At 44.1% G+C, this 25,355-nt stretch overlaps 1 protein-coding gene and 1 pseudogene across 10 annotated transcripts in view; both read right to left on the bottom strand.

Annotated features, from left to right (window-relative positions):
• FGFR1 (fibroblast growth factor receptor 1) overlaps positions 1 to 25,355 on the bottom strand; it is a 126,040-nt gene that overhangs the window by 15,718 nt on the left and 84,967 nt on the right. For 6 of the 10 annotated variants that reach the window (XM_061592556.1, XM_061592560.1, XM_061592552.1 and 3 more), the window contains 7 exons: positions 16,926 to 17,116; positions 13,706 to 13,856; positions 8,887 to 9,089; positions 6,767 to 6,912; positions 4,054 to 4,175; positions 1,977 to 2,087; positions 1,179 to 1,369 (listed from right to left, as the gene is read on the bottom strand). In XM_061592556.1, the coding sequence (XP_061448540.1) occupies positions 1,179 to 1,369; positions 1,977 to 2,087; positions 4,054 to 4,175; positions 6,767 to 6,912; positions 8,887 to 9,089; positions 13,706 to 13,856; positions 16,926 to 17,116 (1,115 nt within the window). Of the gene's footprint in view, positions 1 to 1,178; positions 1,370 to 1,976; positions 2,088 to 4,053; positions 4,176 to 6,766; positions 6,913 to 8,886; positions 9,090 to 12,493; positions 12,639 to 13,705; positions 13,857 to 16,925; positions 17,117 to 25,355 lie in introns of all 10 variants that reach the window. The other 4 variants (XM_061592562.1, XM_061592559.1, XM_061592557.1 and 1 more) reach the window with 3 other exon arrangements.
• On the bottom strand, positions 22,083 to 23,506 carry LOC133368494 (retinoblastoma-associated protein-like; annotated as a pseudogene).

The following is a 25,355-nucleotide window of genomic DNA, read 5'->3' as shown; positions in this document are numbered from 1 at the left end:
GGGTTGCCCTTGAAGACGGTTTGGAAGCTGCAGCTCGTGCAGAATGCAGCGGCCAGATTAATAACTGGAACCAAGCGGTCGGAGCACATAACACCGATTCTGGCCCACTTGCACTGGCTGCCTATATGTTTCCGGGCCCAATTCAAGGTGCCGGTTTTAACCTATAAAGCCTTACATGGCATGGGCCCGCAATACCTGATGAAATGTCTCTCCCGATATGAACCTACCCGTACACTGCGCTCAACATCGAAGGCCCTCCTCCGGGTGCCTACTCACAGAGACGCCCGGAAGGCGACTACAAGAAAGAGGGCCTTCTCGGTGGTGGCCCCCGAACTATGGAACACCCTTCCTGACGAGGTTTGCCTGGCACCTACATTACTATCCTTTCGGCGCCAGGTGAAAACCTTCCTCTTTGCCCAGGCATTTTAATGTTTAATATTTTTAACACTCAATATATTAATATTTTAGTATTTGTATTTGATGTTTTAACAGACAGTGATATGATACATCCTTTTGTAACTTGATGACCAGTTGGTTTTTAAATTATATGTGAAGTGTTTTTATTTGATGTACACCGCCCAGAGAGCTTTGCTATGGGCGGTATAAAAGCCGAAACAAACAAACAAACAAACAAACAAACAAACAAACAAACAAGCAAACAAACAAGCAAACAAACAAGCAAACAAACAAGCAAGCAAAAGAGGGCATTGGTTTTCTACATGCCTGTGTTCAAAAAAGGTAGCATCCAAATGTCAGCACAACCCTTCTGCCCCTTTTGCAGCAGACAATGTACAGAATTCCCTACCCTTAAATATTAGATGAGCACTGTCTATATAAGTCTTTTCAGCACCTATCGAAAACCTTCCTCTTCCAGCAAGTCTTTTAAGTAGAGACATTTATGCCAGTCTGCATCTATATGAGAACTGTTGTTAAGATGTTTTTGTTTTAAAGATGTTTTTAACATGCTTTGTTTAAAATACGTTGATATTTTTATTGTTTTATCACCTTTTGTTTGCAGTTCTGGACTCCTTTTAAGTCTGGGGGGGGGGAGGATATAAATTTCATTCATTCATTAGCTGGTGCCTGCCTTTGGTTGCCTCCACAGCAGCCCCTTCAATAACTCTCTCCTTCTTGTCTAACTGTGCATACTACCATTCCTTCCTGATATTATTGCTCACCTTTTTGGATGCAAGGTATTCCATGCCTCGGGCAACTTGGTACGTGCAGGACACCAGGTCTTTGAAAGAGAGCTGTTCTTCTGGGATGTGGGTGGGGTTGTAGCAATATTCCATGCCTGGGGGGCGCCGAGCCTGCAGGTATTCCCTCAGGTTCCCTTTGGATGCATACTCCACTATCACATACAGTGGACCTGATGCAGAGAAGACAGACTTTTATTCAGATAGTGACACAGCCCTAGTCCTAATACACTCTGACATTTCTGGTATCCAACTGAACATGGTCATTTTGTGTGGCAAGCAATGAGTGGCAGGAAGAGGGAGAGGATTTGCACTAGAGCGGTACAAGGAGAATATAACTCTCCATGTCTGTATCACGACCTGGTCATCTGTGTAGTTTTTCCCTGTGGAAGTGGGGTTTGCTTAGGTCTATGCTGATCTACTCCACAGTGCTTTATAATAAATCAGGGGACCCACACTCTTTTTCACAGAACTCAGTGCTTACCACACAGACATTCCTCTGGTTCCTCAACACTTTTCCAACTGACTTTGGAATGGTAAGACCACACAACCATTCTCAAGTAAGAATACAGAATTCTGCTTTATACCAAATCAAACCACTGATCCATCTAGCCCAGTACTGCCTACTCTGACTGGCAGCATCTCTTCCCCATCAGCTGCTACCTGTTCCTTTTAACTGGAAGGGTCAAGGATTGAACTGGGGACATTTTGCATGCAAAGCAGGTGCTCTATCATTGAGCAGCCATCTCTCTTTCCTAGGAAGGTACGTTCAGCTCTTACCATCCTGAGTACAAGCTCCAAGAAGGTTGATGATGTTCTTATGCTTGCCGATCATCTTCATCATCTCCATCTCAGAGATCAAGTCTGACAGATCTTTTTCTGTGGCGTCGGCTGAGGAAGAAAAACACATCGTTCCTGGTGGTTAGGACTAAGGACAGCTCAAGGAGGACTTAGCAACGAGAGCTCCTGGGCCAAATCTGCCCCGTCACCTCACCCCTGAGAAGTGGTGTCTGACCCTACAACTGCCGCCCTAGGGATGAAGGTAAGAGTAGAGAAAGTGAAACTGGCTGCAGCTTAAGAAAGGTATCAACAAATTGGAACGTGTCCAGAATAGGACAACAAAGAAAGTGAGGGGCCTGGAGATCAAGTCTTATGATGATTGCAATTAAGCAATATATAAATTGTCTAAAGAAATAAATAAAAGTTTGAAGGAGTTGTGTATGTTTAGCCTGGAGGTGAGATGACTAAGGTGATACGATACCCATCTTCAAATACTGAAGGGATGACACTTAGATGATGGACACAAAATTTGTTCTTGGTTGTTCTAGAAGGTAGAATATGAACCAGTGGGTTCAAATGACAAGGTAGACAGGGTTTATACTAAACATTAGGAAGAAGTTTCTAATGGTACAAGCTGTTTGATGGTGGAATGGACTGCCTTTGAAGGTGTTAAAACAGTGGTAGAGAACATTTGGTCCTCCAGAGGTAGAGGTTGGATGGCCACCTATCAGGCGTGCTGTAATAGTTCCTACATCAACAGGGGTTGCACAGGATGGCCTTTGAGGTACCTTCCAACTCTGTGATTCTATTGACACACTGCCCCTTTCCACTCCTTTCTGCTGGATCATCTCAGGCTGCAGCATTGCTGAAGCTCAGCAGGTGTGGACTTGGACAGGAGACCATTGGGAGCCCCACATCAGAGTAGAATAGAAAATAAATAATAAGCAATTGTAAATGTAGCTGGTGAGTTGGAGGAATGGATATATGGCTTGGGGAAACTCCAGAACACATTCCTCCCTTATGATATCACCATTTGGATAGACACACAAATCTCTTGGCTGCCTAGAGGCATGTATAAATGAATTTCTGCAAAATAACTGGAATGGTGGCAAGCAGAGCTCTGATATTGCAATTGGTGATGTTTCTATTTACAGAATTACTTTTATGAATTTTCTTTTTTTCTTATTTTAATTTACTTTTTGCAAATATAGCAGAAGAAACATTGTCAGCTGGCATTAACAATAAAAACATTCCAGCCACCTTGACTTAAATGTTATAAATTAATATAGACAGAGAGTTTATAATTGTCAATCACACTTGGATACCTATTTGGACTGCCTACATTTCTGCATTTTTTTCAACTGAACTGGAGTCTGGCATTGACCAGACTGGCATGTAACTCTATGCCAAACCATGGCTTAGCACAAAAGTACGGGTTCCTGGAAAGGAGACCATGGCTGCTTTGCTCCTCTCTGATCCTATTGCTGCTACACTGCTCTGAGCTAAGCCAGGGTTTGTTTCAACATGTTACCTGAACCCCAGCTCATGATTTGTCTCACTCCAGACAAATCATGAGCTGAAACGGGGGTTTGCTCTTGATTCATAGCTTGTGGTTTGTTTGGATGCATTCCAGTGTGGCACAAACACTTAAGGAGGTGGCAAAGCAGGGCTGGTGAGCAGTACGGCCTGGGAAGAGATAGTGTGGTTGGGGAGAGTCCCAAGGGCCAGATAGAGAGGCCTGGAGGACTGCATTAGGCCCCCAGATTTCCTATCCCTGTTCCTGAGGAAAGAACCTCAGCTACCTGATTATTAGTTGCTCTTTTCTGTAGAAGCTATGAAATCCATTTTGGGATGCAGTAATCACCTAATGTTGCAATCATCAACTGATGAACCTAACCAGCCCATAGATGAAAATATTTACAAATTTTAAAAAACACAGACTTAAGACCCTTAATGGCACAAAGTCAGCGATTGCCCCTCAAGAGTCACCTGCAACAAAGGAAATGTGCAGCTCTTTCAGATTTGGAAAGAAACATGGAGCAACCTGGAGAAAAGCCACATGAAGGTCACTACTTACATTTTAGCATCTTCACTGCCACTTTGGTCACTCGGTTTGGCTTGTCCTTGTCTAGCCCTATTGCCTCAGCAAGCACCACCTGTCCAAAGCAGCCTTCCCCCAATGGTTTACCCAGAATCAGCCTAGAAGGAAGAGAAAAGGAAGTTACAGTAGGGAGGGGCCAATTCATCCGCAAGGAGGCTAATTCATTTGCAATCTAACCAGTTGCAATTCAGTTGCAATCTAGCCAGCTTCAACATTCAGCTCAATTTCTGCTCATTTATATTGGCTGAACACCCAATAGAAATTTCCTCCTTCTTCTTTGGGAGCCTTTGCAGATCGTTCTGGCTCTGGCAATCTGGACCTAATCATCTGAGGCTGGGATAGAATTTTACCCTTAAAGACACAACTATAAGTGGTGTTTTTGCCTTCCGATACAAAAACAGTGAAGAGAGGCCAGATATTACAGCTTTCCAGTTTTCTGAACAATTCATTTGTACAACATGGATGGAGAACCCTGTGGCCCTCCAAATGTTCTCCCCATCATCCCTGACCATTGGCCATGCTGGCTAGGGCTGATGGATGTTGGAATCCAACAACATCTGTTAGATGACGGGTTCCCCATCCCTGGATTACAATGAAAGTTCAGAATCAAACAGTGGGTATTTTAGACACCGGCTCTACTTAAACTGGGGGAATAATAACTTAAGGTGGAATTTCCAAGCGCACATCACAAAACTGTAATACAAATCAGCAGAATCAAGTAGTAAAACTTTTACAGGATTGTACCACTTCAAGCTGTATCTGAAAGGTTACATGCTTGAATGCTCTCCTCAAAAAAGAACAGCCTAGCATGCATATCAAAAGCTATCATGCCAGAGAGAATGTTTTAGCCGTCCTAGTATGTTCTCTGACATACTGTTTTTCTATGCACAGAGAGTTTTTGACACAGAGGAGCATTCAAAAGAGTAATACTTACCTGCAGACTGAATGATGTATATTAGCAAAGACCATTTGATTCCACTGACTCTACAACCGGGCCAGCACAACTTGTGGCCACCATGCTAAACTCAGCTAGGTTTGTGTTTGCAGTCCTAGGCAGGCAGCAGCAGGTCATTAATCAGATCCCTGATGGAACACATCACCAGGCCTGCTCATAGAAGCCAGGTATAAACTGATCCTAAATTACATTAACACTCCATAAACTAGCTAGCTGAGCTTCTATATCTCAATTTAAAAGAAGGGCCAAACGAGACAAACCTTTAGAGATCTATGATTGGGTCTCCTGTCTCTTTAAATCAGGGATGGGGAACCTTTTGCAGACTAAGGGCCATAATCTGGGCAATCTTCCGGGGGACACATTCCTAGTGGTGGGCAGGGCCAGAGACAAAAGTGGGCATGGCAACAAACCTAAATTTTACCTTTTGTACAGTAGGCTAGTTTCTACACACACTCACAAACGCTTCTCTGCCCTCCATCCAGGTAACCAAGAGGCGTTATTGGAGTTCATGGACACATTCCAGCCAAGCAAAATCACTCAAGGAGTATATGACGGAAGGGCTGGGGAGAACCTGGGAGAGTACTGAGAGCTGCTTAAGAGAGACCTGGAGGGCTGCATTTGGCCCCCGGGCCCGAGGTTTCCCATCCCTGCTTTAAATGTTTGTACACAGCAACTGAGGGTGGAGAAGCGCAATCTGCACCAGGAAACGGCACAGGGGAAAGGGTTAACCAGCCTCCTCCCCAGTTGAGAGAACTGACCCTGGCTCTAAAGTACTTTGTGGTACCTATTTCAATGTATTATATACTGCATATGTGTATCTGTTCCTCTAGACGTGGTCCACTAGCTCATCAGATTGACTAGCCAGTTGAGTCTCTCCTTCCACACCTATTGCTCACCTCAACTTTGCCCCATAACTCCCAGTAGCCACAATACCACTGAGTCCCAGCCACCACATTCAATATATAGCAAATGTTTATGCGTGTATATACGTGTGTGAGATTTTTAAAGCATCTAAACAGCACTTCAGACATGTTGGTTCTGGATCCTGGGATGATGCAGAAACCACATAATTATGACAGTGATAAACAAAAATAAACACATGGAGAGACTGAAGTCTTAAACATTTTTATGTCATCTTCTTGAGGTGCTCTGATGCAATTCTCACAGAAAGCCGAATTTTTTGCTTTGAGACTTCAATATTGATGTTTTGTTAGATATTGTAAAAATACATACACACATATTAAAAGCTCTGCTGGATCATGCTAAAGGCTCAATTAGCCCAGCACCCAGTTCTTACAATGGCCAACCAGATGCACCAAAGGGAAGCCTGCAAGCAGGACCTGAGTGCAACACCCCCACCATTTTTGGAATCCTGCATATGAGCAATTGTACATTCTTCTCCACTTCTTGTGAAAGAATATTCTGTCCCCAGATTATGAACAATACCACCACTTTCCACATCTGCCATTTTCTGCCTTATTGTGAAATCCAACATTTCTAGAGGTTTTTTTTGGTTCTGCTTCTGAAATTTCTTCTGCGTAAGGGAAAGGATTTCCTGCTCACCTCCCCTCAGAGGGCCAAATCACCAAGCCATGAACAATGGCTTTTTCCAACTGGCATAAGGAAAGTTAGAGATAAGCCAATGGACACAAAATCTTGTCTCCCACTGAGGGCACAGATAAGAAAAAGGCATCAAATATCCCTGATTGGCTGAGTAAGAGGGGAGTTTGTTACCTGTCTCTGGGAAGCTCCCAACGGGGGTCTTCTGGCAGCTCATACTCAGAGACACCCGCCAGCATTGGGGTCCCACTGGAGGAAAGCCGTGAGGGGCGCACAAGCATCACACCTGAGTTCATGGAGGAACTCGAATCAGCCGACACCTGCAGTGGAAGGAAGGAGAGAGTGGGGGTTACCTTCGGTAAAGTCCCCAGGAGTTTGTCTCTGGTAAGGAAAAGAGCTGCCCACCTCCAAGCAGACTATACTTTTCATTCTCGAAACTGGGTCCTTGCTGCTGTAAACAAATGTGGTTCACTAGGGCTAATAAAGTACCTCCCCAAACTTATCCAGTCCCTCACCTCCCCCTACAGCCACATGACAGTTCAGAGAGCCCAGTAGTCAGGGCCGCCTGTATTCTGTGATCTGCATCGTAGAAGTGTAGAATTTGGTTCTGGGTGTCCAATTCAGCATCCAAAAGAATCTCAACTTTCTTTCTTTCTTTTTTATAATAACAAGCTGCCAGCCATTCTGATTGCAAAAAAATGCCTGAAATGCTTGGTATAATTTCAGAAGTGATATGCACAACTGCAGGACTTCCAGTGACTGGGGGAAGGGAGGGATATATGCAAATCTGTTTAATATGCAATAATTATACTGGCCAAAGGATTCCATTTTCCTCTGCACAGAATTTAGATTTGTTTTTAGTACAGAATTTGTGTTACCTGATAAGGTCAGATTGCAAAAGCTGCACAGGGACTATTAAAAGTGATGTAAATAATTACAGTAACAATCATGACTATACTGAGGATTGCCAGAGCTTCTATTGTCAAAACCTTAAACAATGCCAAGGAACAGTCCTTGTAGTTTGTGCTTCTATGTCCTCTATGTCCCCATGACCAGCTCTCTTTTCTCTGCTCCTGTCTCGAAAAAGCAAGTCTTGGCTACCACTGCTTCTCTCCCTTTCATTTGCCTCAATTGTGGCCTCCTCTTCCCATAACCAGCAAAGCTGGGCCCTCTGCCTCAGGCACATTGCAAACTTAGAATGAGGAAATGACCCAAAGGCCAGCTTGTCTAACTCAACTCTGCTTTAGTGCAGGGCAAGTTAACCACCAGACCTCATGGATCAACCTGCACAATCCAGACCAGAGTGTACTGCAAAAGAGAGAGCAGGTACTGCTGCAGAAAGGTGCCTGCAGGCAAGTTGATCTAGGTGACTTGAGGGAGAACAAATTTCCCCAATGGCCAGCAGCCATCGTCTCCTCCGCTCTTTGGCTCTGTTGCTGAGCTACTTTGGACTCAATGTGGCTGGGGGAAGAGACTGGAAAGAGGCACACTCCTAATTCTGTTCACTTCTTTCAGGCCATCAGGAGGCACATTTGAGCTGCCTGGAAGCCACAGCAGATACCCCAAGTGTCTCATACAGGCCTGCAAACTTGTAACCCACCAAACTGAACACAGTCCACCTGTATACTGCTTGACAACCCCCCCTTTTTTGAAGCCTCCAATGGACAGCAAAATGAAGATGTTTAAATCAAGACCTTGATGGACTATTGTAAAGTAGCACTCATCTTGATGGGCCACAAGTTATGTGGGCCCTCTTTAACTTAATGTGGAATGTCACAAGCCACAGTCTGCCCAGCTCTAATCTATGCTGACACCACTATCCAAGCACCTTCACAACTTGCACGACCTGTCTTTTTTGTTTTTTCAAATCTAGAAAGCATACAGTCAAAAGTGCCTTCAAGATGTGGAAACTGCTTCTCTGTTTTCCCCCTAGGGAAATGGTGGGGAACCTGTGGAGATGTTGGACTCCAATCCCCATGAGACCCAACCAAGATGACCAATGGTCAGGGTTGATGGGAGTTGTAGTACAGCAACTTCTGGGTGGTCATAAGTTTCCCAACTCTGCCCTATGGGCTTGTCTCAATAGGGATAGCCAACATGCTGCTCTCCAAATGTTGTTGGACTACAACAAGCTCATCATTCCTGACCAATGGCCACGTCGGCTGGGGCTGATGAGAGTTGGAATCAAACAACATCTGGAGGGCCACGGGTTGTTCATCCCCGAATCAGACTCAAGCAGGCAAGGCTCTTGCAAGGAGAGTGGTAGGGTACAATCAAACCCCCTATCTACTTTCTGTTACCTGTCTGCGCAGGGGGATGCTCTTAGCCAGTTTATGCACAGCCAGCTGGCTGTTGAAGTCTGACTTCTTTGTAGTGCTCTTCATCTTGTATATGATGACGGTCACAACCATGCAAGAGATGAGGAAGCCTCCTGTGCAGTAAATTATGATTTCCAGGTACAGAGGGGATGTCATCATAGCTGGCTTGTCTTCAATAGCTGGGTCAGTGAAAAAAACCCACAAAAAACAAAAACACAAACACACACAATAGGCACCCATTCAACTGCAATGAAAAACAACACCCCAAAACTGGGGTCAAGAGGAAAGAGTAAGGCAGAGAGGAAATGCTGCTTTGCATTCCTAAGATACAAGGCATTTGCTGCCCGCACTCCCTGTGGCAGCTAGATGTACTCCCCAGATACAAAGAAGGGTAATGGACATGCAAGTGGACTGAGTGACATCTTCAAAGCCAGAGCAGGTGGAGAAGGACACGCGGGTCCCTTTTTGCATGAAGCTATTCCTTGTTGCTTCTGCACTCCCCCCCCCCATGGCTTCTAGATATAGACAAGCTCTAGGTAAAGGAGGAGGCCAAACCAAGGTGCTTTCATGGGTTTGTTTCTCTAGGATCTAAATCTCTTTTGGGAAACAAACCAGCATGCACTTAAGGGATATGGAAATCGGCTTCCATAACAGAATCCTAGGTTTGATTTCACTGTTTAGAAGAGACTAATTAAACACAATGTGGGGATCTGTGAAAAAAATATCCTGCCTTTTTTTAAGGGTACTTGGGGTGACAGAGCTGAAGGGCAGCGCACACTGCTGCTCCCTCTGCCTCCCAGGATCATCATCATGGCATGGGAGAGGCCAACCTAGCCCCATCCATCAGCCAAAGAGGGAACAGCTGCAGGGAGCTTGCTTTGTTCCTCCCTGCCAGAAACAGCACCTATAAGAACTGTGCAATCAAGAACTAGTGCCCAACTTTGCTTTTTGCCTTCACCCTCCCAATCCCCTTTTCCTTTTGTGCTGTGTCTTTTAGATGGTACGTCTGAGGGCAGAGACTGTCTTATTGTTGATCACTGTAAGCAGCCCTGGGAGCTTTTTCCAGCTGAAGAGCTGGATAAAAATACTTTGGATAATTAAATCCCCACCCCCACCCCAAGTGCAAACAGCAGACTGGAGAGGAAGGGTGATTTGAATTAGGAAAACAGCACAAGGGAAAAGAGCGATGGCAGTGACTTTCATGGGTGGAACTACTTACACCAGCCTACACCAAGCTGATGCCTTCTAGATGTTTTGGATTTCAATTTCTCCCTTGCATGGCTGAAGGGAGTTGTAGTCCACAACATTGGCAGAGCACTCAGCTGGCTTACATTTTTACAGAGAAGACTGGGGCAACAATGCACATCAAAGAAGTAATTTCAAAGGATTGCGGGGGGGGAGATTATGATAGGGTGGCTACTGAGTGGGAGGTCAAAAGAGCATATGCATAAAATGAGTGCTTAGATAAACATGGCTGAAATCTGTTTGTGACTTCCAAACCCATTTCTTTGGAAAAGCCATGCAGCATTGAGGACCACATCTCAGCTGCCAATCAAACCTTTCAGAACCACATGGGCAGTGCCTACAAGAGATGGGTCAATAGTGTCTGAATCTATCACCTAATCTGTTGAACCACTTCTTGCAGGTCTTGTCCAGAAATATTCTCAGCAGCCCGGACAAGTATAAAGTACTTTTCAGGATGATAAAACAGTGCCTTTACCTGGGGCCTTTCTAGTTTTAGCAGCAACAGCAGCAGCTTAACGCTTGCTTGCATGGAGAAAACCATTAGCAAGAAAGCACAAACTTTGCATCATTTAACTTGTTATGCACAGGTTATGGAGAGGACACTGAAGAGTGTGGTGTGTGTGTGTGTGAGAGAGAGAGAGAGAGAGAGAGAGAGAGAGAGAGAGAGAGAGAGAGAGAGAGAGAGAGATGGATTAACATGTGATTGAAAGGAAAGGAACTATCACCATCTTACCCTGTTCAGATCACAGGGCTCTGAATTGGGTACAGGCTTCAGAAAAGAAAGAAAAGACTGATAACACAGAAAGTTTTTCCTTGTATGTGTCCAACTCACACTCAACACCAAATAAGCAGAGCTGAATGAGAGCCCACAAAACAGGAGTTTATGCAAAGTATAATCCAAAAGAGAATGCAGGAGTAACAGCAGAGACTTCCACTCAGCGAAAGGCAGATTCCATTTCCTTTCAAGGCAAGGCCACAGAGGAACAAAGCCATATTTGGGATCTTATGGGAAAACAAGCACACAGATGTTTGGAAGCCCCATTTCTTATTCTCAGTTCTTGGGGGATTAGGAGCCAGAGTGCCTCCATTTTCTCACAGCCACCCTAAACAGAGATGAATCCAGCTACGAAAAAGGCCGTATCCACCCAAGTCTCCCAGGCTTGTGCATTATTTTTTCAACCCCCCCCCACTTTTTTTGCTGTAACCCAGAAAGAATAAGTTGCATTAATCTCTAGGTAAACGCAAACTTACTTGAAGGCAACACCTGCAGACCTCCTGTGACCAGGAGGTAAAACAGTAATCTATTGACATGTGTGCATATCTGTGTAAGCCAGCTGTTTTCTTCACATGGATGTATGGATAAAAGGGCCAACTACTGCAAGTTAGCTTCCAAAGCCTTCAGTTCTAGAATCGGAACTTCACCATAGCAAGACTCCTATGTCAAGAGCAAAGTTCTGAACTTTTCCAAAACAGAGACAAATCATTTGCCAGAGCACAGTCATATCCCAGGCATGGGAGTGCACATGTATGCCAGTGTGGGGAGTAGGTGCTCTATTAAAATGTGTGTGTGTTGGGGGGGGGAGCTGCATCCCTGTTTTTAAGCACCATCAAACAAACCTGCTCTGGTGGTACACGACTACTCTGTTACACTGACTGCAGCCCATTAGTTGCCTTTTGACCCCATTTTAAACTTGCAAAATCTGGGTTGGGGATGAGATCTAAAGAGGAATTTGCACATATATCACGTTGGAAATCTGGGATCCCAAAACACCTAGTGCTGCTAACCCCTGACTCCAGCATGCAGAATGTAGGTGGCTTGTGATCTCCCCAAATCCACCCACATATGTCCATTGGGACTGCATTTTCGATCTTGTTGGGCACAGCAGGGCTTCCGTTTTAGCACTAGCAGATGCAACAGTTCTCTCTTCTCCTAGCTGAGAAGGTGGCAAAGAGCATGGACAGAAGTGACATTGCCCAAGAGAATGGAACCAGCCCTGCTGGAACACCTGGACCTCACCTCCGGTTAAAGTCACACTGGAAATTCACAATGCCTTGGTCTGAGAGAGCCACCAGATGTGCAGATGGATAGTCCCAATTTGGCAGGGACCAAACAGGAGCAGATGGCTCATTGATGGGCACATCAGGGATGTTTCAACTGCCATGTTCCAACCAGATTTGTTGCTAAACGACCCACTCTCCTCCCACTTTTTTGGGCCACTTTGCCACTCCTCCCTCCCTGCCTTCAAAATGGCTGGCTCCTGCAGACCACGACAGGCTCATTGCCAAACCTAGAAGAGGACAGCAAAGAGGCAGAGAAAGGAACAGAACCAGTATATACCTTCCAGAACCGTCAACCATGCAGAGTGGTGGGAGATCCCAATAGAATTACCCGCCAAACATGTATACTGCCCAGCATCCTCAAAGGAGACATTCCTTAAGTGAAGGACTTCCATTTCTTTGTCAGTTGTGTTAACACCAGCCGTCTAGAAAGGGGGAAAAAATGGAAGCAAAAAGGGGGAGGAAAAAATAGGACGAGCAAAAACGTAAGACCCCTTTAGGAACCAAGGTGCAGGAGGAGAAGGAGGAGGGAAGGGGATAACATGCCCCCCGAGACCTCCTAAGGAACACAGAAACCATGGCAGACCTATTGTAACAGAGAGCCTTAGGACAACCTCTGATCCAGGCTGACCTAAAGAGGCAGTGTTAAAAACCCTTCACCAAACTGAATTTCCCTGCCCATCTGAACATGCTGGTGATGGACCACATGGAAAAATTAACCTTAGGTGGAGAAGGACCAGCTTAGTTTCATGGGATGGGAACAGACAAAGGGATGGATGGGGATGAGAGGGCAAGAGAAGAGAGCAGGGTCAAAGTCAAGATGTGACATGCCACTAGACGAAGGGAGAGGCCATGCTGCTTCAAAGAGGGATACGCAAGAGAAATTGCTATGTTTCTTTTGTCAGGGAGAGTAAAGATACTCCTAAGAACTCAACATCAGATATACACCCCCCCCCAGGTTTCCGAGTTTTAATTGGAACATCTATTAATTGGTGACAGCCAATTTAAAATCGGCAGGGCTGCACAATTAAAGGGTACCAACATGCATTTTTATGTGGTTTTTATTCTGCTGGCTCAAAAGGACACCTATATTTAGATTCTGACAATAGTTAAATCAATTTAATTAACTGGTTACCACCAATCAGATGATTAAAGCATTTCTCTGGCAGCCTTAGAAAAATATACAGAAGCCGATGCAGTAAAGCTTAGCTTGGTGTTTGAGCAGAATGACCTGGGGAATGATTTCTCACATTGGCTGAATGAATACAGGGAGAAGGTGAAGAAAGGACGAAGAAGGGAATGATCTGTTAGAAAGAGGAACAGGATGAGGGCACAAAACTAAGCTGACCAGCCCCCTTCTGAGGATTTTTTCCATGGCTTATGGCACCAGAAACAGAGAAGAAACAGGAGAGCCACAAGAGTTTGGTTTTTCCCACCACTAAGGACTGACTGTCCAAGCAAGAGCCCCCAAAGTGGCATTCTTCCCGTTTACCTTCAGCCATGGGTCTGGTGACGGTCAGCCACGCAGACTGGTTAGCCTCACCAATATAATTGGAAACCTTACAAACATACTCCCCACTCTCAGCCTCTGTCACATTATACAGGGTCAGCACCTCCGCATCGGAGCTATTAATTCCCGAGCTCTAGAACAAGACCAATAACACAGGAGTCACTCAGCGGCCAGCGGATGGGCATCACTGCTCCGAGATCAACAACAGCAATCATATTAGCATCTCCTTGTGCCCTCGCCCACAAGCAAGAGGTGCAAGGCAGGAAGGCTCAAACTCTCTGCTTGCCCCCACTTCAGCCCCTTGAGGACCACCCATAAGCAGAGCTGGCACCTCTCACTTCAGGGAAATCTCCTGGGGCCACAAGCTGCATATAATAATAATAATAAAATTTTATTTGTGAGTCACCTATCTGGCCGAATTAACGGCCACTCTAGGCGACGTACATGTACATGTTAAATACAATAAAAACCAATGAAAACCACCAACAATAATTAATATACCAATATTAAAAGCAACCCACCCCAGAGATCCCATAGGCCTGCCTGAACAGCCAAGTCTTCAAGGCCCGGCGGAAACCTATCAGGGAAGGGGCATGGCGAAGGTCAAAAGGAAGGGAATTCCAGAGGGTGGGGGCCACAATCGAAAATGTCCGCTCTCTGGTCCGCACCAGCCTCGCTATCTTAACTGGTGGAACCGAGAGAAGGTCTTGTGTGGCTGATCTCGTCAGGCGGCATAATTGGTAATGCTGGAGGCGCTCCTTCAGATAAACTGGGCCGAAACCGTATAGGGCTTTGAAGGTCAATACCAACACCTTGAATTGGGCCCGGTAAACAACTGGTAGCCAGTGCATCCATCTCAAGTCTCACCTAAAAATACTGCTGATGCTAAATGAACAGCAGTACTAAATAACTGGGCAGCAGGGCTAAGTTCTTTAGATTCTAGAACCTGGAGAACTTGCTAAACTGCCATACAGTTAAAAAAAACACCGCAAACCAAGATTTTTACTTATTTTTAGCATATATAAAAGATACAGTAGGGCCCCACTCATATAGCAGGTTACGTTCCGGACCCCCGCTGTAAAGCGAAAACTGCTGTAAAGCGGATCCCATTGACTTACATTGACCAAAATGGTGCCCGGCGGCAAAAAACCGCCGTAAAAGCAGAACAAGCACTGTAAAGCGGGACCTTTCTACAATTCACAACCGCTGTATTAGCGAAACGCTAATACTGTAAAGCGGGGCCCTACTGTATACATATATATATATATATATTATATATATATGTCATAGAATAAGACGTATTAGATAACTTATTATAAAAAGTTAACAAACATGAAAGCCCACTCCCTTCCTCACTGTTCATCATATATCTTATTTCCCATCCATGTCAATATGCTAACAATTTGCAGCAAAAAACAACAGATCCTCATGGCACCTTAAAGACTAACAAATAATCACCATCAACACTGTTATGTTAACAGCCACTCTGATTGTTTTACATGCATTTAAGCTATAGTACCCACAACAAAACAATGACCAAAGTCTGTATTATCGTACTTCATTACCCTCTGATTTTACTGCTAATATTTCTTTCTCTTTGTATCCACGTGTACATAATCTGGTGAAGCAGACTCTATTCCACAAAATCTTATGCCATAATAAATTTATTAATCTTTAATGTGCCACAAGACTGTTGGTTGAACATGCTAGCAGGTAGCTTATATTTATCTATTTATCCAGTATTTTTTAAATATATATATCATCGTTTTGGTGCCATGCTAAATAGTACTTGAGGCCCTATTTGTGCATAAATTTCCCAGTTTTAACACCCACATATACGCGCTGTTTGCTGGGATAAATTGGTCCAACACTGAGGCACCCCAGGCTTTTCTACCCAATTCTCTCTCAGGGGTTTAGCATCCTTCTAATAAGCCTGCTGTGCAGTTTTAAAAAAGGCACATTTGTATCTTGATGGGCAGACTTTAGTATCGCTACCAAACTGGATTCTGCTTGCTGTCAGAACCCCAAGACATGGGGTGTGAGCTTTTGCACAGCCGTAAGTAGAAAAGTGGGCCCCTGAGGCAAATGTGAGTTGTGGCAATACAACTTCCTTACTAAAGGATATGAATTAAATTCCGAACACATCCTCCTCAGTACCAGCAGAACCACATTTGCTCTGTTTAAATTTGGAGAAGGTGTTGGTGTGCTGGCTGTTCTTCCCTGACCTGACCACACCTTTCATCTCACTTAGGAATGGGCTGCAGGCCTGCACAATTTTGTCATGCACACTGACAGATGCACACCCAAGCTAAACACAGTCCAGTCCAGTCCAGTCCAGTCTAAACCATAGACTGTGGTTGTCCTGGTGCTCAACCAACACCTATTTTGCAAATTAGAGGCAGGAATACATGGCTGGTGGCTAAGCTTAGCTTAGTACATGACACTGACTGCATCCAGATGGAACAATAAACCATGGTTCATTGCTACATAGCCTAGCCTAACCTCCTCTCAGGCTCACATACTCCCTCCCTCCTCTTCCCATATGGCCATGTGTAGGAGTTTGGAAACTTTTGCTTCTGCTTTTAATTAATTTCAGCTTGTTGTTTCACCTGAACCAAGGGATCATGATTCAACACTGTTATAGCTTCATAACTCACTATCTGAAGTTGGTCCGTTTGGAAACCATACTTGGTGTTAAACTAACATTCCCAGTTCAGTCAAAATATTTAGCTGGAGTTAACTACAAGCAAAAGCAAAAGCCTCCAAATTACTCTTGCTAGCCATGGTGGTGGGGAAGGAAGGAGCAAATGAATCCAGAAGGAAACTAGGCTTCTTCACCTGGTGCTAAACATGTTTTGCTGTTATGTCTGAACGCGGCCAGGTTGTGCTGGGCTGTGGTGCAGCATCCAAGCGGAACTCCTTTGGGGAGGAACAACAGAGTTTACTGCCCTTCCACTGCTACTTCCCTTTTGCATACTTTGCTGTAACACTTCTGCAAAAGGGGAGAAAAGTGTTAAGTTCCAGAATTTGCTGATTTGACTCAGATTGGCCAATCAACCGATTAGAAAAGATTCTCCCGCCAGCATCAAATTAAAACAGCCTTCTCCCCAACTTGTATATGCCTCCCTCCCAAGGCTGAGGAAACAAGACCCATATTAACAAAAATGCCACACACCAATCAAAATAGTGGGGTTTTTTCTACCTTCAAGACCTGCACATAAGGCAAGTTATTTGGACCAATCTTGCTCCCATTGACCTCAATGTGCTTCAGCCATTGGATGTGGGGCTGAGGGTCGCTGTAGACTTTGCAAACAAATTCCACGTTGCTACCCAGGGAGACAGTCTTGTTAGCCGGGAGCCCAGCTTGTAGGATAGGCCGGTGAGGTGACCTCTCTGGAAGAGATATGGGAGGAAATGGTTTCAGACAAACTGCACAAGGAAGAACGGAGAGATGAAGACTCGATTACCTATTTATTTATATTATTATTAATATTAGTATTATTGGTACTTATTACCCACCCTTCAACAGCAGATCCCAGGGTGGGTCAGGCTTATTCTAAGCTTTTTCTCTTACTGCACAAGCAGCCAGCACACTACCCACCCCCAAAAGTAATTAGTCCCATAATATACTGTTAATATAAGGTTATGAAGATTTGAAAGGAAACAGTATTTATCTTCATTTTCTATTTATCTTTTCTCATCTATTTCTTTTTTAGACACTACATAGCTCCTTATTAAATCCCATCAGCTCACCTGCACAAAAGTCTATTTCACACTGCACAATTTTTTTGACAATGGACAAAATGCGTCTAGCTGCACATTAGAATAAACTCTAATCTAGGACAGGTTACAACAATTTAAATTCAATATTAAAAACAGTTAAAACAAATTACAATCACTGAACAGGGTTTGTTTAAAACACTTATGTACTGCCCTCCAACCAGATGGTTCCTAGTTGTTGTTTTAAATAAAAGCAACAAAATAAATAAATAATAAATAACAGACAAAACAACCAGTAAGACCAGCGACTGAAATAGCAAGATTACAATAAAACCAAAACTTTAAAGAGTCTGGGAGAGCCAAAAGATATTTGCCTAGAACCGAAAAGATTACAAAATAGGCACCAAATGAGCCTCTCTGGGGAAGCACAAATGGGGTGCAACTACTGAGAAGGCCCTTTCCCTGGCCTCCATCAGCCTCATCTCAGATGGTGCTTGCTTATTTCCAAACATCCCAACCTACCCTACCCTGATATTTCTGAATTTCTACTGCCCTTATTCCCTTCCTACCCAATCCTGGAAGCCATTCTATTGGTCTGAGGGAAGAGGCAAGCATGTTGCAGTTGCCTAGCAAGCAGCATCTTTCTCCCTAACCACACGAGGGCAGTACAGGCTGATCATTGCCCCACCAACCTCAGTCTGCCCTCAGATGGCCCATACTTGTCTTCTTTGTTACAACCAATCAGGGGGTGACTGTGGCTGCCATTGCTTTGGATCTGCCCGTGACACCCTCAGGCTCCACCTACAGTTGGTCTCCCAGCCTTCCGCCCTACCAGCCCAAGTGGGCACCACCCACCACTGCCTAAGGACAGAGGGGAAGAGCAGCAGATTTTGTTCATTCTCAGGGTGTCTAGGAGGTTAGGCCTTACCAAAGAGCACCACCTGGACTTCAGAACTCCTATGAGGTGCCCTCTAACACAGCTTTGGTGATACAGGAGCTGCTCAGAGATGGCTCCTTCCAGACACTGCTGAGGCAATATTGGAAACCTGAACATGTGCGGGTGCAGCCAACAACCACTATACTGGTGTGATAAGGAGCTACGACGACAGCCTCCCTATGATTTGTGTTGAACTTCTAAATTACCTCAGCATCATGAGCGAGAGCCATATGGCAGCACCTGCTACATTTCTGAGACCTTTAACTCATGTATACACTTGCCAGACACAGAGAAACCCCCTTCATGTATTCCTCATGTGAAGGGATGTTGTGTGATTACTGAGGAGTGGAGTCATGCTCCTGGTTCTGCCTTTGGTGGTGGGCACCACCTTGCCTGGCCCCACCTGCAAGATGTCCACATGTTAGCATGGTTGTCTGTAGTGAAAAAGCCTACCGACACCATACATTTAAAGCACTCTTATATCACTTTAGCAGTTGCGGAGAATTCTGGGAACTGAATTTTGTTAAGGGGCTTGGGAATTGTAGTTCTGTGAGGTCAGCATCTTTAACAAACTACACTTCATTCTCCATGACTGTTAAAGTGATATAAGAATGCTTGTGTGGATGTGATTCCGTGAGCCGCTTCATGGACATCTGGAAGTGCGGTTCAGCCCTGTGTCCAATGAAAGGGCCAGGAGAGCGTGAGGTAGTGCTCCCCAGTAACTGTGTAATGATCCCTTCGCACAAAGGGGAACATAGTTTTCATTCAAATTAGGACTCATGAAACAGGAACCACTACGCAAAAAATGTTTGGCCCTGCCTGGCCCTCCTTTGTTTGGTTCAAGAAAGCTGTGAAGCGATCAAGTGAACATTAACAACTAGTCAGGTGCAGATCAGAAGTTGGACACCAACTTCCCAGAAACAAAGAGAATTAGGCTGGCAGGCACGGAAATGAAAGCTCCTGCAGCAGTCTGCGACCCTCACATCTTCACTTGTGATGTGACAAAGCAGGGATTAAGAAGTTATTTTCCCCCCTTCGTTGCTAGAGTCTGGAGCCAGGATTTATTTTTCATCCTAGCCAGTCACTTATTAAAAATATGAAGGGAATACTTCCTCCTCTAATCCTCCTACTTAAGGATCCTTGATGTGTGTGGGCCCTCTATATCCTAAAATCATATTCCACTTCCTGAAGTAAATATCACAGGACCGGCCCTTTCTGTGCCAAAGGCTCTCAATGCCTCGAATTAAAGAGCATACTTTCTGCAGTGCTTCACAGGGCTCTCCTGAACCAGCCAGAAACAGGCCTTGCCAGAGATCTGAGGGTCTGAGCCAGAGATTGCCACTGCACTTCAGAGCCCAATCCCAAAACCTTTTTCTTTTAACCATCTATTAATCAATTTTTCCAAAATACCAAAAACCAAAAATGAACTATCCTCACATGGTGAGCACAGCATTCGTTGTACATAGAAAACAGACATCAAGTAAATCATAATGATTACAGACAAAAGAACAAAAGATAAATTAAATCACGTGACTGGAAGATCAAACCAACTAACTGCCCGTTTGCCACATATTAAAGCTACAAAAACCAAACCATAAAGTTTTGGCGGTACTACACTGTGAGATGGTATTGTTATGTCTGACATCAAGATGTAGAGGATACAGTCAAATCATTGGGGAATATTTTGCTGTTTCTGCAGGAGATTCAGCATGGGAAAAATAGGGAGACCACATGTTGGAAGAAAAGGTAACTGCCACTTTCAATCACACCCACATTAATTAGATTTGCAAGAACTTAAAAGACTCCATAGTTTCATATTTTCCAATCACAGACACAGTTGTGAGCCCCCACCTCAGCCCCTGCATTTAATAACAATAACTATCTATTTATACTGAAATGGAGCCTGTTTATCTAGTTTTGGAATGACAAGGTACAGAACGTAATTCAGTCACAGGCTTTCATAGGTATAGTTTGATGATAATCTTTTTTTCTTTCAGCCACTCATTTTTTTTGTCTCTTCATGCTTCTCTTATCAGAACTTACATGGGTTATTCAATTATATATATATAGTATTTCATATAGTTTTTAACTGAATGTGTTTTGTTTTGGAAAGTTTTTGTATATGCAATCTCATAAAAATAAATGGGGGGAGTAGTAGAAATTTTCTGTCCTTTTACCACCCTGACTGTGAGCATGAGGGGATGGGTAAAGAGGCATCAATGGGCAATTAATATGCACCAAAGAAGCCTGAGCGGATGAAGTGATGTGATTGAAGCGGCCCCTCTTTCCCCTTATCTCCTGAAGAAACCTCGGCCACCTGGGCTCAGCAGACCCAACTTACAGTTTGAAAAAGGGGAATGCAGAGGGATCTGAGCCTTTCTAAACTCCATTTGACCCAGAAAGAAATCCAGGTCACACACAAGCAAAAAAGAATAAGTTACACAGCACCCCCCACAGCTTGCCAAATGCTCCTGGGATTTCCATTGTCTCTTTGGGGGCTACATTACAATACTCTAAAAAGGCAGCTCTGACATTTAGAATTCAGTTGGGGTATGGAAAAGCTAGAAGGCTGGATTTGGGGTGGGGGGTGGGAGGCAGGATTCATAAATAGCAAACCACAAAACAGCAGAGGAGGTGATTGTTAAGCACCCTGAGATTGTTGGCTTAAGGATGGGATATAAATAATCTAAATCAAAAATTAAACAAACATAAGAAGTTGCTTTATACCTTGTCAGACCATCAAGTTCAATATGTCAGCTCTGACTGGAAGCGGCTCTCCAGGGTTTCAGATAGACGTTTTCCGAGCCCTACCTAGAGATACCAAGAACTGAACATGGGACCTTCTGCATGCAACACAAGGGCCATAGCTCAGTGGGAGCACATACATTGCATGCAGAAGGCCCCAGCTTCAGTCCTCGGCACCTCTAGGTAGGGCTGGGAGAGAACCCTGCCTGAAACCCTGGAGAGCTGCTGCCATCATTGAGTAGACAATACTGAGCTTGGTTGACTGTTGGCCTGACTTGTCCTATGTCCTCCACTTCATCATTCTGGATTTGTGTTTACCTTGGAACTATAAACCTGTAGCTGTAGGCTGCCTTGGGTCACGGCAGCAAGAGGATGAGAAGCATCTGAAGCGTTTGTTAAGACTCCAGATGACCAAAGCACAAGGCTTAGCCTTTCAGCAGAACTGAGGCACAACCCTATTCGCTCAAAAGCTTTTGCAGACCTGTACAGAGCGAGGCCAGCAGCAATACCAGGATCCAGACCTTGATACCGCGTTCTTCAGACAATACAGTCAGTTACATGTGGTAAAGAAGCCTGCCCCAATCTGATGTACTCCAGAGGTTTTGGACTACAATTCCTATCAGTCCCAGCCGGGATGGCTGTGCTGGCTGGGCCTGACGGGGATCGTAGTCCAAACCATCTGGAGTGCCCCTCATTGGGGAAGGATGAGTTAAAAGTGATGAGCAAGAGGTTGATGTCCCATGGACAGAAGAAACTGCTTTGCTGATCAGGAAAGGGCAGAATGCCAGGGGTCACATATTTATATCAAGCCGGCCAATCCAGAGGCTTCATAGGGTCTGTCAATCACATGACCTAATTGCTTCTATGCCTGAAAATGGCTCCAAGTCCCAGGCAAACAGTGGCTCAGTCAAGTTTAGACCTCCTGGTCTCCTCCAGGAGCGATGGAGGAGAAGATCTTTAGATGTTAAAGTACAAGTCAAGGGCTTGTAAGTTAAGTACGTTGATGATCCATGGGAAAGACAAATCTGTTTCCATATTCATACTGTCAGTTTGTGAAGCATTCCTTGAGATGATGTAAGTAGCCATGACAACCTCAAGAGCACAGGTCAACAGAGATGTATGAAAGATGTTATTCAAAAGTTTGCTAAAATTATGAACTGACAGGTGTTTTTCTTCTGACATTAAGATGGATTCCAAGTATAACCGTATACCAAGCCCATACCTCTGTGATCCAATTTCAGCACATCCCTGGCCAACTGCTCTGGAAAATTTCTCTTTGAAGACACAACTCAGTTTTCCTATGCTTTCCAATATGCTTTGCATAAGATTCACAGTACAATTATTAAAATATGAGAGAAGGTTATCTGACAGTTTATCACTTGCAGAGTTTAAAATCATCATTAACTACTGGATATTATTCATTGCAGCCCAAATAGGGGTCTGTGGAAGTACATCAGGAGAATCTTCACCTGAGTTTTTGTTGTTGGTGGTGTAATCTCCAACTCTGAACATTCAGTGTGATCATATTGTAAAGTTTCATTTTTCTCTAAAAATAATCTTGCATCAATATCCTTGTTTTTCAAATACATTTCTTCATATCTGCCTGACAGATTCTCAACTTCTGGAAGTCTACTGAAAGGTGTAATACCCAAAGAGTTCAAGAATGGAATAAAACTAGTGAAGTAAACATTTTTCATCTCATCCAAATTACAATTATATTCTTTACAAAGTTCTTCAATAATCTTTATCTCTGTATCCGTTTTTAACGTACGTATAACATACATTCTCACCTTGCCTGCTAGTTCAAGTTGAGCCATTACTAGACATTGCATTCAGAGATTTGTATGGTTTGTTGAGTACTCCAACAGTCTGATAAAATAATCAAGAGCACAAAGCAGTAACTGGAAGGAAATAAACAAATCTTCCATCTATAGTATTTTTCCTTTTGCCTACAGGAACATGATCCAGCACAGTTTTAGAACTAATGAAGAACTTAGGTCAGTGTAAGTTTGGTCATCAGAACAGTCAACATAGATAAGTCCACAAGGCCTTTCAAACTTCTAATATAGAGCAAACAGTACATCATATTTTTTCTTCAGGTGTGATATAGTACTATCCATTTTAGTACTAATGGTGTCCATCTTGACATCCATTCTTTAACCATATGAACACATTTGCCCATGCTAATACTGACACATTTCAGAAGCTCTGTAAAAGCGAATGTCATCTCATCCAGATCAACTGCTGCTGTAAAAATACAGATCCCCCACCATTCTTTTTTCAGATTGCACTCTACAACTCCATCCAGATGCTTTTTCATAAATCTTCCAAGCAGTTAGTCTCACATTGTCCATTACTTGCAGAGCATTGCATAGGGCAACAAAGTCTGTTTCAGCAAGTGGAAGCCTGTTGGGGACCAGTGTCATAGTGGAGTCACTTGCAGGATCCAGGCCATCACTCTGGCTTGCTGGTGGAGCTTCCATTTCCTTGCAGGCCCTGGTCGGCACCATACTGGACACAGAGATGTTTGATCTCAAATTCAAGCAACTGCCTGAAGAAACTGACTCATGACAGGTTTTCCTGCTGCTCTTCCAACCATCGTCTTCCCCCCATATCTTTCTCGAACCGCAGGAAAAAACTGATGTTAGTATGTATCACTTTATTTCAAAACTTGGTACGCTGCCCTTGCTGCGTTTGGGGGCCCTCCTGCTCATTCTGCTGGGTGAGGCCGTAGACATCTGCCCCAAGGTCCAGCGCTGAGGGCACCACTGCAGGCACGTTATTGTCCAAACAGTTTACTAGAGGATGGTCCTGCTGCAAACCATGAAATTTTGTGAGCAGCCCAGAGCATTTAGGTTACAAGGCAGCTATATAAATCCAGCAAATCCATACAAAAATAAGTAAGTTATTTTATAGTTCAAGTGCCAGAGGTCCCTGGTGAAGCCTTTTCTGTGGTCACATGTCCTATGCTACCTATTCTGGGGGCCTCAAATGCACTTGAAACTGCCATAACACAGCATCCATTGAAGGCAATAAAGGAGAACTAAGCAGGTGAGATCCTTGACAGGAAAGTGGGGTTTGAGTTTGGGGTGGGATAGGTAGAAAACATGGCAACCTATTCATTTGAAGTCAAAGGTCAAACAAACCTAATGAGGGCCTAGCTGATTAACAAAGAGCCTGCCACTGTGGTGAGTGAGCATTAACAAACCCCTTTGTTCCCCCATGCAGACTATTCCCTTCAGTTTGCTCAGTGTAATCAAATTAAATTGCATTCTTAATGGTTCATTTAGTGGCACTTAGAGCAACTCCACAAGTGGAACGGCAGAAATCAGCCTGCCTGGGTTGGGAATTAAGGCTAATAAGGATATTAATTGGGGAGGGTGGCGAGGAGGAGAGACAGTTTCTGTCTGGCCCCTGAAATTATCATAAATGTAAAATAAAAAATAATAAAACCCATACGCTTGGGCTGCTGAGCCAGATACTTGGGCCCACCCAGTGCAGAAAAGCTGGTTGGGCTTGTGGGCAAATAAAAAATGCACACCTTAGGCCAGCCTTTCCCAACCAGTGTGCCTCCAGATGTTGTTGGACCACAACCCCAACCAGCCTCAGCTAGCATTGCCAATTGTCAGGAAAGATGGGAGTTGTGGTCCAACAAACATCTGGAGGCACACTGGTTGGGAAGGCTGCCTTAGGCCAATCACAGTCTGCACACAGAGACAACTAAAAGCCAAAAAATAAAATTCATCCAGCTACTTTCTCCTATCCCTTTTAGTCACTAAGCCACAGACATCCGGCTACTTCAGAGAGCTGCTGTCTACTCAATCCAAGTGCCTTCCAAGGAGCAAAGGAAGTGGAACAATAAATAGCTCTATATGAAGATAAGAACCAACAAGCTGAATCAGATCAAGATTCATCTCATCCAGGCTTCTTAGTACCCACTTGGATTGTCACCAGTGGTGAGTAAAAACCATCTCCAGGCAACAAGAAAGGGGAGCTTATGTGAACTGGCTCTCAGGCTGCCAGAGTACCACAAACTTTTATAATTTATTTTTATATATGTGTACCCCACTTTTCTATTATTTACATTAAAAACAATTTAACAACCCCTGGTTAAAACCCCCATCATATTTATACTCCACTTTGCTATTATTTACATTCAAAATACCTCACAAACCTGTTAAAACTCAAAATACCTCATATTAAGACTCGGATGAAATTAGCCTAACAGAG

This window comes from Rhineura floridana, chromosome 12 (assembly GCF_030035675.1).
Source record: "Rhineura floridana isolate rRhiFlo1 chromosome 12, rRhiFlo1.hap2, whole genome shotgun sequence".
Classification (NCBI taxonomy): Eukaryota; Metazoa; Chordata; class Lepidosauria; order Squamata; family Rhineuridae; genus Rhineura; species Rhineura floridana.
Note: the sequence above shows the minus strand (reverse complement) of the source record. Positions and strands in the feature narration are given on the sequence as shown.